General features: G+C 46.8%; 1 protein-coding gene across 2 annotated transcripts in view; it reads left to right on the top strand.

The window, feature by feature from the left end:
* The first annotated feature begins 5,179 nt into the window (after positions 1-5,179).
* The window catches only part of REX1BD (required for excision 1-B domain containing), a 29,996-nt gene continuing 20,641 nt past the window's right edge, over positions 5,180-14,534 (top strand). Inside the window, exon 1 of one of the 2 annotated variants that reach the window (XM_066604603.1) lies at positions 5,180-5,271. In XM_066604603.1, coding sequence (XP_066460700.1) covers positions 5,194-5,271 — 78 coding nt within the window. In that variant the 5' untranslated portion in view covers positions 5,180-5,193. Of the gene's footprint in view, positions 5,272-5,779; positions 5,897-14,534 lie in introns of those variants that run through there. The other variant, XM_066604604.1, reaches the window with a different exon arrangement.

Below are 14,534 nucleotides of genomic sequence, written 5' to 3'. Positions count from 1 at the left end.
TGTTCGTCGGTCGTCCGCGCTCTCAGTGAAAAACTGTGACACCTTTTGAGCACCTTGGCCTCTGCGCGGTGGCTTGGCGCGAGAGGGTGCTTTGGGAAACAGTTGAGGGATTATTCGCTCTGGCCCTGCGTCTACCCCTTGCCACCCCACTGCCTCTTCCAACCTGTCCTGCTGCTGCACTTGCCTCCCCCTCTGAAGACCTGTCCTCAGTTGGCTTATCAAACCAGGTGGGGTCAGTCACCTCATCGTCCACCGACTCTTCCTCCGAATCCTCTGTGTGCTCATCCCTCAGACTTAATGCCCTTACTACTGCCTCACTGATAGACAACTGTGTCTCATCATCATCATTGACCTCCTCACCCACTGAAAGCTCTTGAGACAGTTGCCGGAAGTCCCCAGCCTCATCACGCGGACCCCGGGAACTTTCCAAAGGTTGGGCATCGGTCACGACAAACTCCTCCGGTGGGAGAGGAACCATTTTTCCCCCAATCAGGGCAGGGGCACAAGAACAGTTCCTGGGAGTCTGCCTGCTCATCAGAATGTGTCATTTTCATGGAGTGAGGAGGCTGGGAGGAAGGAGGAGCAGCAGCGAGAGGATTCAGAGTTTCAGCAGTGGACGGCATAGAAGACAGGTTGCTGGAGACATTGCTGGATGCACTTTCTGCCATCCATGACAGGACCTGCTCACACTGCTCATTTTGTAATAAAAGGTCTACGACGTGGACCCAAAAATTGTGATGACTGACACTGACACACACGCACACGCACACACGCCGTTGCGCAGACATAACACGGACGCATGGACTGCATATCCTGATACTTAGGTCTTTCTCAAGCCAAATTACATAATTATAGGTCGAAACGTTGCCTATCTTAACTTGGACGTGTTAGGGGGGTCACAAGGAGACCCGTCAGCTGATGCTGTCTGCTTCCCAATTAGTTGAACATGCGAGTATACTCGGAGGAATTCTATGGACTCCACACCGTAGGTGTCAACCCAAGAAAATGCCTGTTTAATGTACAATGTATTCAATTTTTATACAGTTCTTACGAAGCAAGTGGCTTTATGCCAGATACAATTAAAATTAATAAGCACATATATTGATTTAAAACATGTCAGCCTCTTATCAGTATGTCCTCCTCAGGTGGGTGTTAATCGGGAGGTACATTCCTATGAGCTTGTTAGTAAGTTTCAACTAGAACTTATTTACAAATAAGAACAGCACAGAAACCTTGTTATATTCCAATTAATATTTCCAGGTGGATTATTCAGACTGAGATCTAACATATTTCTAGGTGAAAGTTGAAATTAATACAGATATATATATATATATATCTGTATTAAAGCAGACAAGCAAAGAGGCAAAATGGAGTCTCTGTAGTCTATTTTTAAAGCGTCAGCCCTTACACGTATAAGCTTAAACCTTTAGCAGAAGAAGACGTAACTTATAAACACATAAGTATTCTGTGAAATACACGTATCATTCTCTATTTAAAGGCATAAACCTGAATTAACCCCCCACAGACGCAATAAACATGTTCCTTTGTATGACATAATTTTCTGCATCATTTTATGCTGCCACCTCCTCTACTTGTCTACTTTACTGTCTGCACTAGACAGAACAAGCCGATAGAAGATCGCCTCCTACTGACAGCAGCACAGAGGTGAGGGAACTTGCTGCACAGCTGGCGGGCCACAGAAAATGAGGCGGCGGGCCGCGTGTTTGACACCTGTGGTATATAGTATAATGTAATATGCAGTATATATTAAAACATGCAGTAGATGGTATAATGTAATATACAGTATATATTATAATGTGCATTATATTGTAAAATATGCAGTATATGCTAGAACATAATATGCAGTATATAGTATAAGGTGCAGTATATAGTATAATGTAATAATGTTCAGTATATAGTATAATGTGCAGTACGTTTTATAATGTGATATGCAGTATATAGCATACTGTGCAGTATATCGTATAATGTAATATGCAGTATATAGCATATTGTGCAGTATATCGTATAATGTAATATGCAGTATAGACGCGTGCAAAGATTGTGGCCAGACTGCACTAAAGATCGCGTGAACAGGTTAATTCCTGCTACTTGGATTAGCCCATTCACATGAACTCTTGTGCTTTCCAGCTCCCATAGGAGTCTATAGAAAACATGCACCACACTTAGGTCAGATCCTATCTTTGCGCGCAGCACGGAGCTTAGATGCGGGCATTGTAGCCATGCATCTCCTATCTCTGACAGCTACGCAAATTTAGCGCGTCTAACATTCCTTAATGTGACCATTTCTATAGGAACCAATTCTGCGCACACCTCTAATGCACATGGAAAGCGCTTGTGTGAATGAGCCTTAAGTCAAACAAGCGATTTTCTAACACATGAATAGCTAAAAAATAAAAAATAAATAAATAAAAATCGCACATCGCGGGTAGAAAAATTGCATGAATGGGTGAATTTGCACTCGCATGACCTATCTTTTGCAGGTGTGATTATTTAGCGATTATTTATTATGTGACCGCTTTCATTGGAGCGTTGGTTCCAATTCAGCCGCTTGTGTAGTATATAGTATATTATAATATGCAGTATATACACTAGTATGTAATTTGCAGTATATAGTATGTGCAGTGTATTGTATAATGTAATATATAGTACATAATATATGCAGTATATAGTATAATGTAATATATAGTACATAATATATGCAATATATAGTATATAATATGTGCAGTATATAGTATAATGTAATATATAGTATATAATAGAATGTGCAGTGTGTGCTTTAACAGAATATTCAGTATGAAGTATAATGTGCAGTATTTAGCATAATGTAATATACTCTATATAACATAATGTTCAGTAGGTTTTATAATGTATAATATACATTATGTATAATCGAATATTCAGTATATAGTATAATGTGCAGTATATAGCATAATGTGATATGCAGTATATATCATAGTGTGCAGTATATTGTATAATGTAATATACAGTATAAAGTATACTATAATGTGTAGAATATCATGTAATATGCAGTCTATAAAATAATATAATATGCAGTCTATAGTATAATGTGCAGTATATGGTATAATGTAATATATAGTATAATATAATGTGCAGTATACAGAATGTGATATGCAGTATATAGTATAATCTGCAATATGTAGAATAATGTGATATGCAGTATATAGTATAATGTCCAGTATATATTATAATGTAATATGAAGTATATATAATAATGTAATATGCAGTATATGGTATAATGTGCAGTATATCATTTAATGCAGTATATAGTATAATGTAATGTGCATTATATAGTATAATGTGCATTATATAATATAACATAATATTCAGTATATAGTATAATGTGCATTATATAGTATAACATAATATTCAGTATATAGTATAATGTAATATGCAGTAGATACTAAAAAGTACAGTATATGCTATAAGTTATATGCAGTATTAAAAGGTGCAGTATATAGTATAATGTGCACTATATAGTATAATGTAATATATCGTATATAATATAATGTGCAGTATGTACTTTAACATACCATTTAGTAGATTTGCAATTTATATAATGTAATATGCAGTATATAGTATGTGCAGTATATATTGTAATATGCAGTATATAGAATAATGTAATATGTAGTATATAGTATAATGTGCAGTATATTGAATAATGTAATATGCAATATAATGGTATAATATGTAGTATTTAGAATAATGTGAAATGCGGTATATAGTATAATCTGCACTATATAGAATAATGTGATATGCAGTATATAGTATAATGTCCAGTATATAGTATAAAATAATATGCAGTAAATAATGATATGCAGTATATAGTATAATATAATATGCAGTATATAGTATAATCTCCAGTATATAGTATAACATATCATGCAGTATATAATATGCTGTATATAGTATAATGTGCAGTATATAGTATAACATAATATTTAGTATATAGTATGTGCACTATATAGTATAATGTCCAGTATATGCTATAACATATTATGCAGTATATTATATTATAAGGTGCAGTATATAGTATAATGTAATATGCAGGATATAATATAATATACAGTATATAGCATAATGTGCAGTATATAATATAACATAAAATGCAGTATATAGTATAATGTAATATGCAGTATATGATATAATATGGTAGTATATAGTAGAATATGCAGTATATAGTATAATGAGCGGTATATAGTATAATGTGCAGTATGAGCTTTAACATACCATTCAGTATATAGTATAATTATAGTATATAGTGCAATTTATAGAATAATGTAATATGCAGTATATAGTATAATGTGCAGTATATAATATAATGTAATATGAAGTCTATAGTATAATGTGCAGTATATGAAATAATGTAATATGCAGTATATAGTATAATATGTAGTATATGGAATAATGTAATATGCAGTATATAGTATAATGTGCAGTATATAGAATAATGTGATATGCAGTATATAGTATAATGTGCAGTATATAGAATAATGTGATATGCAGTATATAGTTTATTGTGCAGTATATAGAATAATGTGATGTGCAGTATATAGAATAATGTGATGTGCAGTATATAGAATAATGTGCAGTATATAGTATAATGTGCAGTATATGGAATAATGTGATATGTAGTATATAGTGTAATGTGCAGTATATGGTATATAGTATATGGAATAATGTGATTCAGTATGTAGTATAATGTGCAGTATATGGAATAATGTGATATGTAGTATATAGTATAATGTGCAGTATATATTCAGTATCATGAATATTATTCTGTGCATTATATATTAGTGTATAGGTGTATCATGATGTATCATGGCATACTATATATGCAGTATATAGTATAATGTGCAGTATATAATATAATGTAATATGCAATATATAGTATAATGCGCAGTATATAGAATAATGTGATATGCAGTACAGTATATAGTATAGTGTGCAGTATATGGAATAATGTAATATGCAGTATATAGAATGTGATATGTAGTATATAGTATAATGTGCAGTATATATTCAGTATCGTGCATATTATTCTGTACATTATATATTAGTGTATAGGTGTATCATGCTGTATCATGGTGGGTCCGGCAGCAGACGCCTGTGTTGTAAGTCATTCGGCCGCCAGAGGGCGCTCCGGAGTCACAGATGAGGAGGACCGTTTCCGTCTTGTCTCGGCGGGACTGGCTCACTCTTCGTTGGTGCACGGCAGGCTGTGAGAGAATGGTGAGCGGTCCCGGAGTCGAGGGGCTCGGGTGGGCGTCCTGCGGCACTGCAGGTTCTCGGTGTGTATGGCCTTATTCACAGACCCCGCGTGTGGCGGGGAGGTGTGCTGCCCGGTGTGACTAGTGTGGTTTATGGTGACAGGCAATACGCGGTGGGCGTGTCATGTGGCGTGGCGGGCGTGTCACATGACGCGTCACGCCGAAGCGTCATGCGGGAGCGAGAACGCCAGATCCGCAGGTAAGTTTGGGGGGCATATTTAGGATTTCAGCCGCAGTTCAGCAGCGCTGCTGATTAGAGCCACCTGATTGGCTCTTTGGCACCACGTGACTACACGGCTGCTGAAGGCAATCCGCGTGCACGCTGTGTAGTCACGTGGTGCCGAAGAGCCAATCAGGTGGCTCTAATTAGCAGCGATGCTGAACTGGGGCTGGAATCCTAAATATGCCTCTGGGGGGGTGCCGTGACAGTAGCACAGCAGAAGATAGCGTGAAAACGCTTCCCCGCCCGACGCGGCCGGTGTGTCATATGACACTGCCGGCCGCATCATGTGATGCGGTGGGCGTGTCACATGATGCGGCAGAGGTGGGCGGGGAAGCGTCATGGAGCGAGGACGCCGGATCCGCAGGTAAGTATAGGGTCTCTTGGGGGGCGACGTGACGGGCTCCGCCGCAGAATTTTGCGGCGGAGCCCGTCACGGCTGTGTGCAGCCGGCCTAAGAGTGGTGAAATTACATTAATGCGAACAAGCCCTGAGGCCGCTCTCGCGCCTGGGGCGGGATCAGTTCAGGTGAGGCCGCTCTCGCACCTGGGGCGGGATCAGTTCAGGTGAGGCCGCTCTCGCGCTTGGGGCGGGATCAGTTCAGGTGAGGCCGCTCTCGCGCTTGGGGCGGGATCAGTTCAGGTGAGGCCGCTCTCGCGCCTGGGGCGGGATCAGTTCAGGTGAGGCCGCTCTCGCGCCTGGGGCGGGATCAGTTCAGGTGAGGCCGCTCTCGCGCCTGGGGCGGGATCAGTTCAGGTGAGGCCGCTCTCGCGCCTGGGGCGGGATCAGTTCAGGTGAGGCCGCTCTCGCGCCTGGGGCGGGATCAGTTCAGGTGAGGCCGCTCTCGCGCCTGGGGCGGGATCAGTTCTGGTGAGGCCGCTCTCGCGCCTGGGGCGGGATCAGTTCAGGTGAGGCCGCTCTCGCGCCTGGGGCGGGATCAGTTCAGGTGAGGCCGCTCTCGCGCCTGGGGCGGGATCAGTTCAGGTGAGGCCGCTCTCGCGCCTGGGGCGGGATCAGTTCAGGTGAGGCCGCTCTCGCGCCTGGGGCGGGATCAGTTCAGGTGAGGGGACGATCAGTTCGGGGGAGGCCGCTGTCGCGCCTGTGGCGCGGTCAGCTCGGGGGAGGCCGCAAAGTGACATTGGTCTCACAATTTAAGTGCGCTGTGTAGCTCCGTGTAGCTTGTGCTCTCATACAATTCAATGGGGCCATGGTGCGATTAACAAGGTGCTGTTATCAGAGATCGCAACATATTCAAGCCTGGTTGTCGTGTCGCAGCCTAAATCACAATGTAGCTTAAAGGGGTTTTCTAGGGAAATGCTATCGATGACATATTAGGATAGGTCATGAATAGTCGTGTCACATGGGGGGCGGTGGTCTTGTCACAGGAGGGGGGAGCGGTGATCGTGTGACACAGACAGAATAAGGGGAAACCCTGGAATTGCCCCTGCTGTACTTTGCTGCTGTAACCCCTTGGGATACTGGAATGGTTTTCGCCAAGGTCTTCGGGGAACAAGCATGGCCGCCCCGTCTTCACCTGTTGCACTCGTGTGCCTTTTTTACTGCAGTATTATGGAGAATAATCTTTGTGCGACTGCAGCATGTGAATGGAAGGGAAGCCTGCTACTACTTAAGGTCTGATGTCGGAAGGCTCGTAGGGGGAAGTACCGCAGAACGGCTAGCAGTAATGCCCCTTACTTAGCAGGTATACATGTGTACTACTGGAGTGATCCGCGACCTCGAAAGCACCGCTAATCACACGCCAGCTGTTGAGTGACCAGGCTCCTATTGGAGAAGAAGGTGTCTGTCAAGGGGATATTCCCATCTCAGAAGTTCCGGGGTTCCAGCAGGAGGTTCTATAAACACCTTGTTAATGACATTTGCATCTATAGAACTTGCAGAAAGGTCCGTGAAGGCGGCGTTCAGCTTTTAGCTTACAGACGTCATTGAGGTCCCCAAGGAGGTGACGCTCATATAGACATGGAACAAGCCGCAGACAGTGTAAGTTGTGCTGCATAGCCTCTGTGATACCCCTGCAGAGGTGGACAGTTTCATCCAGTTGATGTGATTCTTACTCCAACCACGAGCTGCTCGCCCAGGACTAGACCGGTGAGTAGGAGCTCCAGCCACGGCACAATATGGGAGGATTCACAGGGCGAGGGACGGATCAGAAGCCGTGCAGGAGGACCTTCTTATGGTGGATCTTGCCCTTTAGATACTTGCATACAGCGGTTGGGATGCTTGCTGCTGTAGGGGATATCTTGCAGGGATCGGTGTGGTACTTCGTGGAGGGTCCGCACACAGCGCAAACCTTGAAGATTCTTGAGGGAAAAATCTGCTTCCATTTCCAATCTAAGCGAGGTGGATGAGATCCCCGGATGCACATTGTAGAAGACGTCCATACAAACTGGAGGAACATACGGTAGTTGTGGTGCGGGCTCTGCGTCTAACGCGTCCGTTCGTGCCGCCATCTTCAGTGAGGCCTTAGCCTTTGCAATGCAGGGGAGGTATTCAAATGTGCAGCATTTTTGGACCAAAGTCCGTGATGCAGCGGCACCATGTGGTGGGGTTTTTGCCTCTGTGGATCTTAGGCCGGGCTCACACAACTATCATAATGCACTGCATAAAAATTGCAGCTATATGGAATTGCGTATCCTTGCGTATTGTTGCGTTTTTTTTTTCTTGTGTATGCCTGCGCACATACCGTCTATTTTACATGCGCTGGCCTGAGGTCTCTTAAAAAATAAAAAATAAATCTCATGTCTCCTAGCAAGTAATTCGCTGGGGCAAAGTACTCATACAGGTGCCACTCCACAATCAGGGCTGGCAGCCATGCTACTTACTCGGTCTCTTATCGCGTATCTCAGTAGGGGGTACCCTTAGATTAGAAATCTGGGACTATTGTAGCCGTAGGGTTCCTTAGTATTATGGCAATCCAGAACTATCGCAGCCAGATATCTGGGACTATCACAGCCGTAGAGTTCCTATGTATTGTGGGGATACAGGACTACTGTAGTTGTAGGGATCCTTTGTATTCTTGGGATCCAGGACTATTGTAGCCGTAGGGTTCCGATGTATTGTGGGGATCCAGGACTATTGCAGCCGTAGGGTTCTGATGTATTGTGGGGATCCAGGACTATTGCAGCCGTAGGGTTCTGATGTATTGTGGGGATCCAGGACTATTGCAGCCGTAGGGTTCTGATGTATTGTGGGGATCCAGGACTATTGCAGCCGTAGGGTTCTGATGTATTGTGGGGATCCAGGACTATTGTAGCCGTAGGGTTCCGATGTATTGTGGGGATCCAGGACTATTGCAGCCGTAGGGTTCTGATGTATTGTGGGGATCCAGGACTATTGTAGTTATAGGGATCCTTTGTATTATGGGGATCCAGGACTATTGCAGCCGTAGAGTTCCTATGTATTGTGGGGAGCCAGTAGTAGCGTCCCTATCATTTAGGCAGAAAAATTATTAGAGCACTTTTTCTCTACATTGGAGCGTTACAATCCTGGCACGGCCCCTTAGACATAGCAACATAGTATGTTAGGCTGAATGAAGACAGTTACCATCCAGTTCAGCCTGTTTCCACCCCCCCCCCCTCCCCCTTGTAGATCCAGAGGAAGGCAAAAAACCCCAATGAGGCAGAAGCAATTTAGCCCATTCGGGAGAAAAATTCCTTCCCGACTCCATAGTGACAATCAGACTAATCCCTGGATCAACCTTTGTTAGTTCCTACCTGTCTGTATACCCAGAACTACAAACCCGCTGGTCACCTAATGTCTATATCCTGTAATATTGTAGCGCTCTAGAAAGACGTCTAGTCCCTCTTAACCCCTTAACGACCGCCCCATCGGGAAACTACGTCCTGCTGTTGCAGGACGTGTATGGAGGGAGGTAACGCCGCTCTCTCCCTCCATACAGCGCGGGCATCAGCTGTTTATTACAGCTGACACCCGCGGGCAATAGCTGCGCTCGGCCGATCGCGGCTATTAACCCTTTAAATGCCGCTGTCAATTCTGACAGCGGCATTTAAATCCCCCGAACGCTGTTCGGGGGTCCCGCACGGCCCCCCCCCCCCCCCCCGCGGTGAGATCGGGGGATCCGTGCAGGTGTCATGGCAGCTGGGGGCCTAATGAATGGCCCCAGGGCTGCCTTAGCAGACTGCCTATCAAGCCATCCACACAGGGTAGCTTCATAGACTGCCTGTAAAAAAGCAATATGACGTAATGCTATAGCATTACGTCATACTGCAGGAGCGATCAAAGCATCGCATGTTAAAGTCCCCCAGGGGGACTTCAAAGTAAAGTAAAAAAAAAGATCAATAAAGTTTTTTTAATTGTTAAAAAAAAAAAAGTTATAAAAGTTTAAATCACCCCCCTTTTGCCATATCAATTATTAAAAAATCTAAATCATAAAATAAAAATATGTATTTGGTATCGCCGCGTCCGTGAAAGTCCGATCTATCAAAGTAGTGCATTATTTTTCCCGCACGGTGAACGTCGTGTGAAAAAAAAAATAACGCCAGAAATACACTTTTTTAGTTACCCTGTCTCCCAGAAAAAACGCAATAAAAAGTGATCAAAAAGTCGTATGTATTCCAAATTGATACTACTGGAAACTTCAGGACATCCCACAAAAAATGAGCCCTCGCTCAACTACGTTGACGAAAAAATAAAAAAGTTATTGCGCGCACAATATGACCGCAGAAAATAATTGAAAAAAATTAAATATCTTAAAAAATAAATAAAAGTACTACAGCAAAAAAAATACTATACAAGTTTGGTATCGTAGTAATCGTACTGACCCATAGAATAAAAATATCAGGTTGTTTTTGTTGCAATTTGTGTGCTGTAGAAACAGGACGCACCGAAAGATGGTGGAATGTCATTTTTTTTTCCATTTCTCTCCGCTAAGAATTTTTAAAAAGTTTTTCAGTAAATTATATGGTACAATAAATAGTGCCATTAAAAAATACAACTCATCCCGCAAAAAACAAGCCCTCATACAGCGACGTCGATGGATACATTAAGGAGCTACGATTTTTTAAAAGGGAGTAGGAAAAAACAAAAATGGAAAAAAGCAAAAAAGCTCTGTCACTAAGGGGTTAAACTCCACAATCTCACTGCTCTACAGTAAAAAACCCTTTTCTGTGTTGGTGTCTGAAATCTGCTTTCCTCTAGACGTAGCAAATGCCCTCTTGTTACCGTCGCAGTCCTGGGTATAAACAGATCATGGGAGAGATCCTTTTATTGTCCCCTCATGTATTTATACAGAGTTATTTGATCACCCTTTAGCCGTCTGTTTTCCAGGGTAAATAATCCCAGTTTTGGTGGCTCTCTGGGTATTCCAGTCCCGTCATTCTATGTATTAGTTTAGTTGCCCTTCTTTGAACCCCCTCCAGCACTGTAACATCTTTCCTGAGCACCGGTGACCAGAATTGTACGCAGTATTCCATGTGAGGCCTGCAATGTGCCTTATATAGTGGGAGGATAATGTTCTCGCCCCTCACCCCTGCGCCTCTTTTATTGCACCCCAAGACTATTTGCTTTTGCAGCAGCTGACTGGCATTGGTTACTCCAGTTTAGTCTACAATCCACTAGTACCCCCAGCTCTTTTCCCATCTCACTTTTCCCTACGTGTACCCCATTTAGTGTATAAGCCAAAAAAGAAATATGGGCTCACCTCACCAGCAGTATCTTTCAGTGTTGCAGGGAGATCTGAAATTCAACAGGAGCTCCGTCCTCAAGCAGCCGACGGCAAACGGCCAAATTCCATATAAACAAAAAATAGAAGTGGAGGGGAGCTGCTACCGTTAAAAAAATGTCATTCTTTATTGAATAAAAAAAAGCATACAGCTCACAGGTTCGCGCTGAACGCGTTTCGGCTATAGTAGCCTTTGTCAACAGCCATTTAGTGTATATTGGCGACATCCGTTCCTCCTGCCCATGTGCAGAACCTTACATTTATCAATATTGAACTTCATTTGCCATTTTTCTACCCAAGTCCCCAGCTTATCCAGGTCCGTTTGCAGCCGTATATTGTCCTCCTTTGTATTAATTATCTTTTGCCAGTGTTTCGGGTCTGGGGGGATTGATTGGTAGGGGTGCGGTTTATATCGGGCTCCCCGCTCTTGGTTAAGTTGTAGCTCCAACTTAATTGCGGCGAACCACATTGTACGTCCTCATTCAGTCTGTTTAATTGGATCCCCTAGATTTGAACTCTGATGTACAGAGTTCCTCAAAATCCCTTCTCTCCTGCTCTGACTGAAGAATTCTGTGATTCAACCATGTCAGCAGGGTTAATCCAGCAAACAGGCATAATTTGTAGTAGTTATTGCCCCAGGTTTGTTCTACTACTTGAATGTAGGTGTTAATGCTCAGGCTGTCGCCCATAAATATTAAGAGGTGTATGACTAAGGCCCAATGTCCACGGACAGATTATCGCTACAGAATTCATGGCCAGATGCCCGCCGTGGATTCTGCAGCAATGCCGTCCATACATGTTAATAGATTCTTCCCTGCCAACGAGCTGAAATCAACTGCGATTTTACTTTGTTGTATCCCGCCCCCCCCCCCCCCCCCCCCCCCCCCCGCGCATGTGTCAGTGGAAGCCGTCCGTCCCACGGCTAGCCACCGCGGATCCGCGTAATCGCTGGCACAGCGTCATGCCCTGCGCTGCGCATATGCGCCGTCCGAGATCCTGACAGATGAGTATAGGGTCTCAGGCCTTTCTGGATTATTTTCATCCAGTTCTGGAGAGACTACAGTGTAGCCGACCTGGATTAACTCGTGTGGTATACTCTGTTAAATCAATAAAAATTACATTTTTTTAGGGCACTTTTTCTGGGAACGGGAAGTTTCCTAGCAACATGAATAAAAGCCGCCACACATCCGCAGTGTATGAACGGTGTTTCAAATGCACCCATAGAGAACAATTTGGCTCTTATGCAAGTAATACACGGCCGAATAGAACATGCTGCGCTCTTTTAAACTCGTAACATACGCAATAAATATATGCCAGTGAGTGTCAAGTATCTTCATTGGCGCCACTTACCATGTATTATGCTATGCAGATCCGCCCGCATGAGCCCAGCCTTGAGGTAGCAGGGGAGCACTAAGTCTGTGATGGTGAACCGCTGACACGCGGCCGCTTACCCCGTTAATGAATACCGGCAGGGGCCGTGACTCCCCTGCTGGTATTCACTAACCAGCACTACTAGCAGCGCTGATCCCGGCGCACACCGCGATATCCGTGTGCAGCCAGCATCCGCAGTCTCTGCTGGGGGGCCTCTGTAGGAGGACAGATACTGCTGGGGGGGCCTCTGTAGGGGGGGGGCGAGCAGATACTGCTGGGGGGCCTCTGTGGGGGGGGGGGGCAGATGCTGGGGGGCCTCTGTGAGGGGGGGGGCAGATACTGCTGGGGGGCCTCTGTGAGGGAGGGGGAGCAGATACTGCTGGGGGGCTTCTGTAGGGGGGGGCAGATACTGCTGGGGAGCCTCTGTGTTTGTGGGGGGGGGCAGATACTGCTGGGGGGCCTCTGTGGGGGGGGGCAGATACTGCCGGGGAGCCTCTGTGGAGGGGCAGATACTGCTGGGGGGCCTGTGGGGGGGCAGATACTGCTGGGGGGCCTCTGTGGTGGGGGGCAGATACTGCTGGGGGGTCTGTGGGGGGGCAGGTACTGCTGGGGAGCCTCTGTGGTGGGGGGCAGATACTGCTGAGAGGCCTCTGTGGGGGGGGGGGCAGATACTGCCTGAGGGACCTCTGTGGGGGGGGGGGGGCAGATACTGCCTGGGGGACCTCTGTGGAGGGGGGGCAGATACTGCCTGGGGGACCTCGGGCAGATACTGCTGGGGGGCCTGTGGGGGGGCAGATACTGCTGGGGGGCCTCTGTGGTGGGGGGCAGATACTGCTGGGGGGTCTGTGGGGGGGCAGGTACTGCTGGGGAGCCTCTGTGGTGGGGGGCAGATACTGCTGGGGGGCCTCTGCGTGTTTGGGGGCAGATACTGCTGGGGGGCCTCTGTGGGGGGGGGGGCAGATACTGCTGGGAGGCCTCTATGGGGGGGGGGAGATACTGCCTGGGGGGCCTCTGGGGGGGGCAGATACTGCCTGGGGGGCCTCTGGGGGGGGCAGATACTGCCTGGGGGGCAGATACTGCCTGGGGGGCCTCTGGGGGGGCAGATACTGCCTGGGGGGCATCTGTGGGGGGGCAGATACTGCTGGGGGGCCTCTGTGGGGGGGGGCAGATACTGCCTGGGGGCCTCTGTGGGGGGGCAGATACTGCCTGGGGGGCCTCTGTGGGGGGGGCAGATACTGCCTGGGGGGCCTCTGTGGGGGGGGCAGATACTGCCTGGGGGGCCTCTGTGGGGGGGGCATATACTGCCTGGGGGACCTCTGTGGGGGGGCAGATACTGCCTGGGGGACCTCTGTGGGGGGGGCAGATACTGCCTGGGGGACCTCTGTGGGGGGGGGCAGATACTGCCTGGGGGACCTCTGTGGGGGGGGCAGATACTGCCTGGGGGACCTCTGTGGGGGGGGGCAGATACTGCCTGGGGGACCTCTGTGGGGGGGGGGGGCAGATACTGCCTGGGGGACCTCTGTGGGGGGGCAGATACTGCCTGGGGGACCTCTGTGGGGGGGGGGCAGATACTGCCTGGGGGACCTCTGTGGGGGGGGGCAGATACTGCCTGGGGGGCATCTGTGGGGGGGGCAGATACTGCTGGGGGGCCTCTGTGGGGGGGCAGATACTGCCTGGGGGCCTCTGTGGGGGGGCAGATACTGCCTGGGGGGCCTCTGTGGGGGGGGGGGCAGATACTGCCTGGGGGGCCTCTGTGGGGGGGGGGCAGATACTGCCTGGGGGACCTCTGTGGGGGGGGCAGATACTGCCTGGGGGACCTCTGTGGGGGGGGGCAGATACTGCCTGGGGGGCATCTGTGGGGGGGGCAGATACTGCCGGGGGGCCTCTGTGGGGGGGCAGATACTGCCTGGGGGCCTCTGTGGGGGGGCAGATACTG

The sequence above is a fragment of the Eleutherodactylus coqui genome, chromosome 5 (genome assembly GCF_035609145.1).
Source record: "Eleutherodactylus coqui strain aEleCoq1 chromosome 5, aEleCoq1.hap1, whole genome shotgun sequence".
Taxonomy (NCBI): domain Eukaryota; kingdom Metazoa; phylum Chordata; class Amphibia; order Anura; family Eleutherodactylidae; genus Eleutherodactylus; species Eleutherodactylus coqui.
Note: the sequence above shows the minus strand (reverse complement) of the source record. Positions and strands in the feature narration are given on the sequence as shown.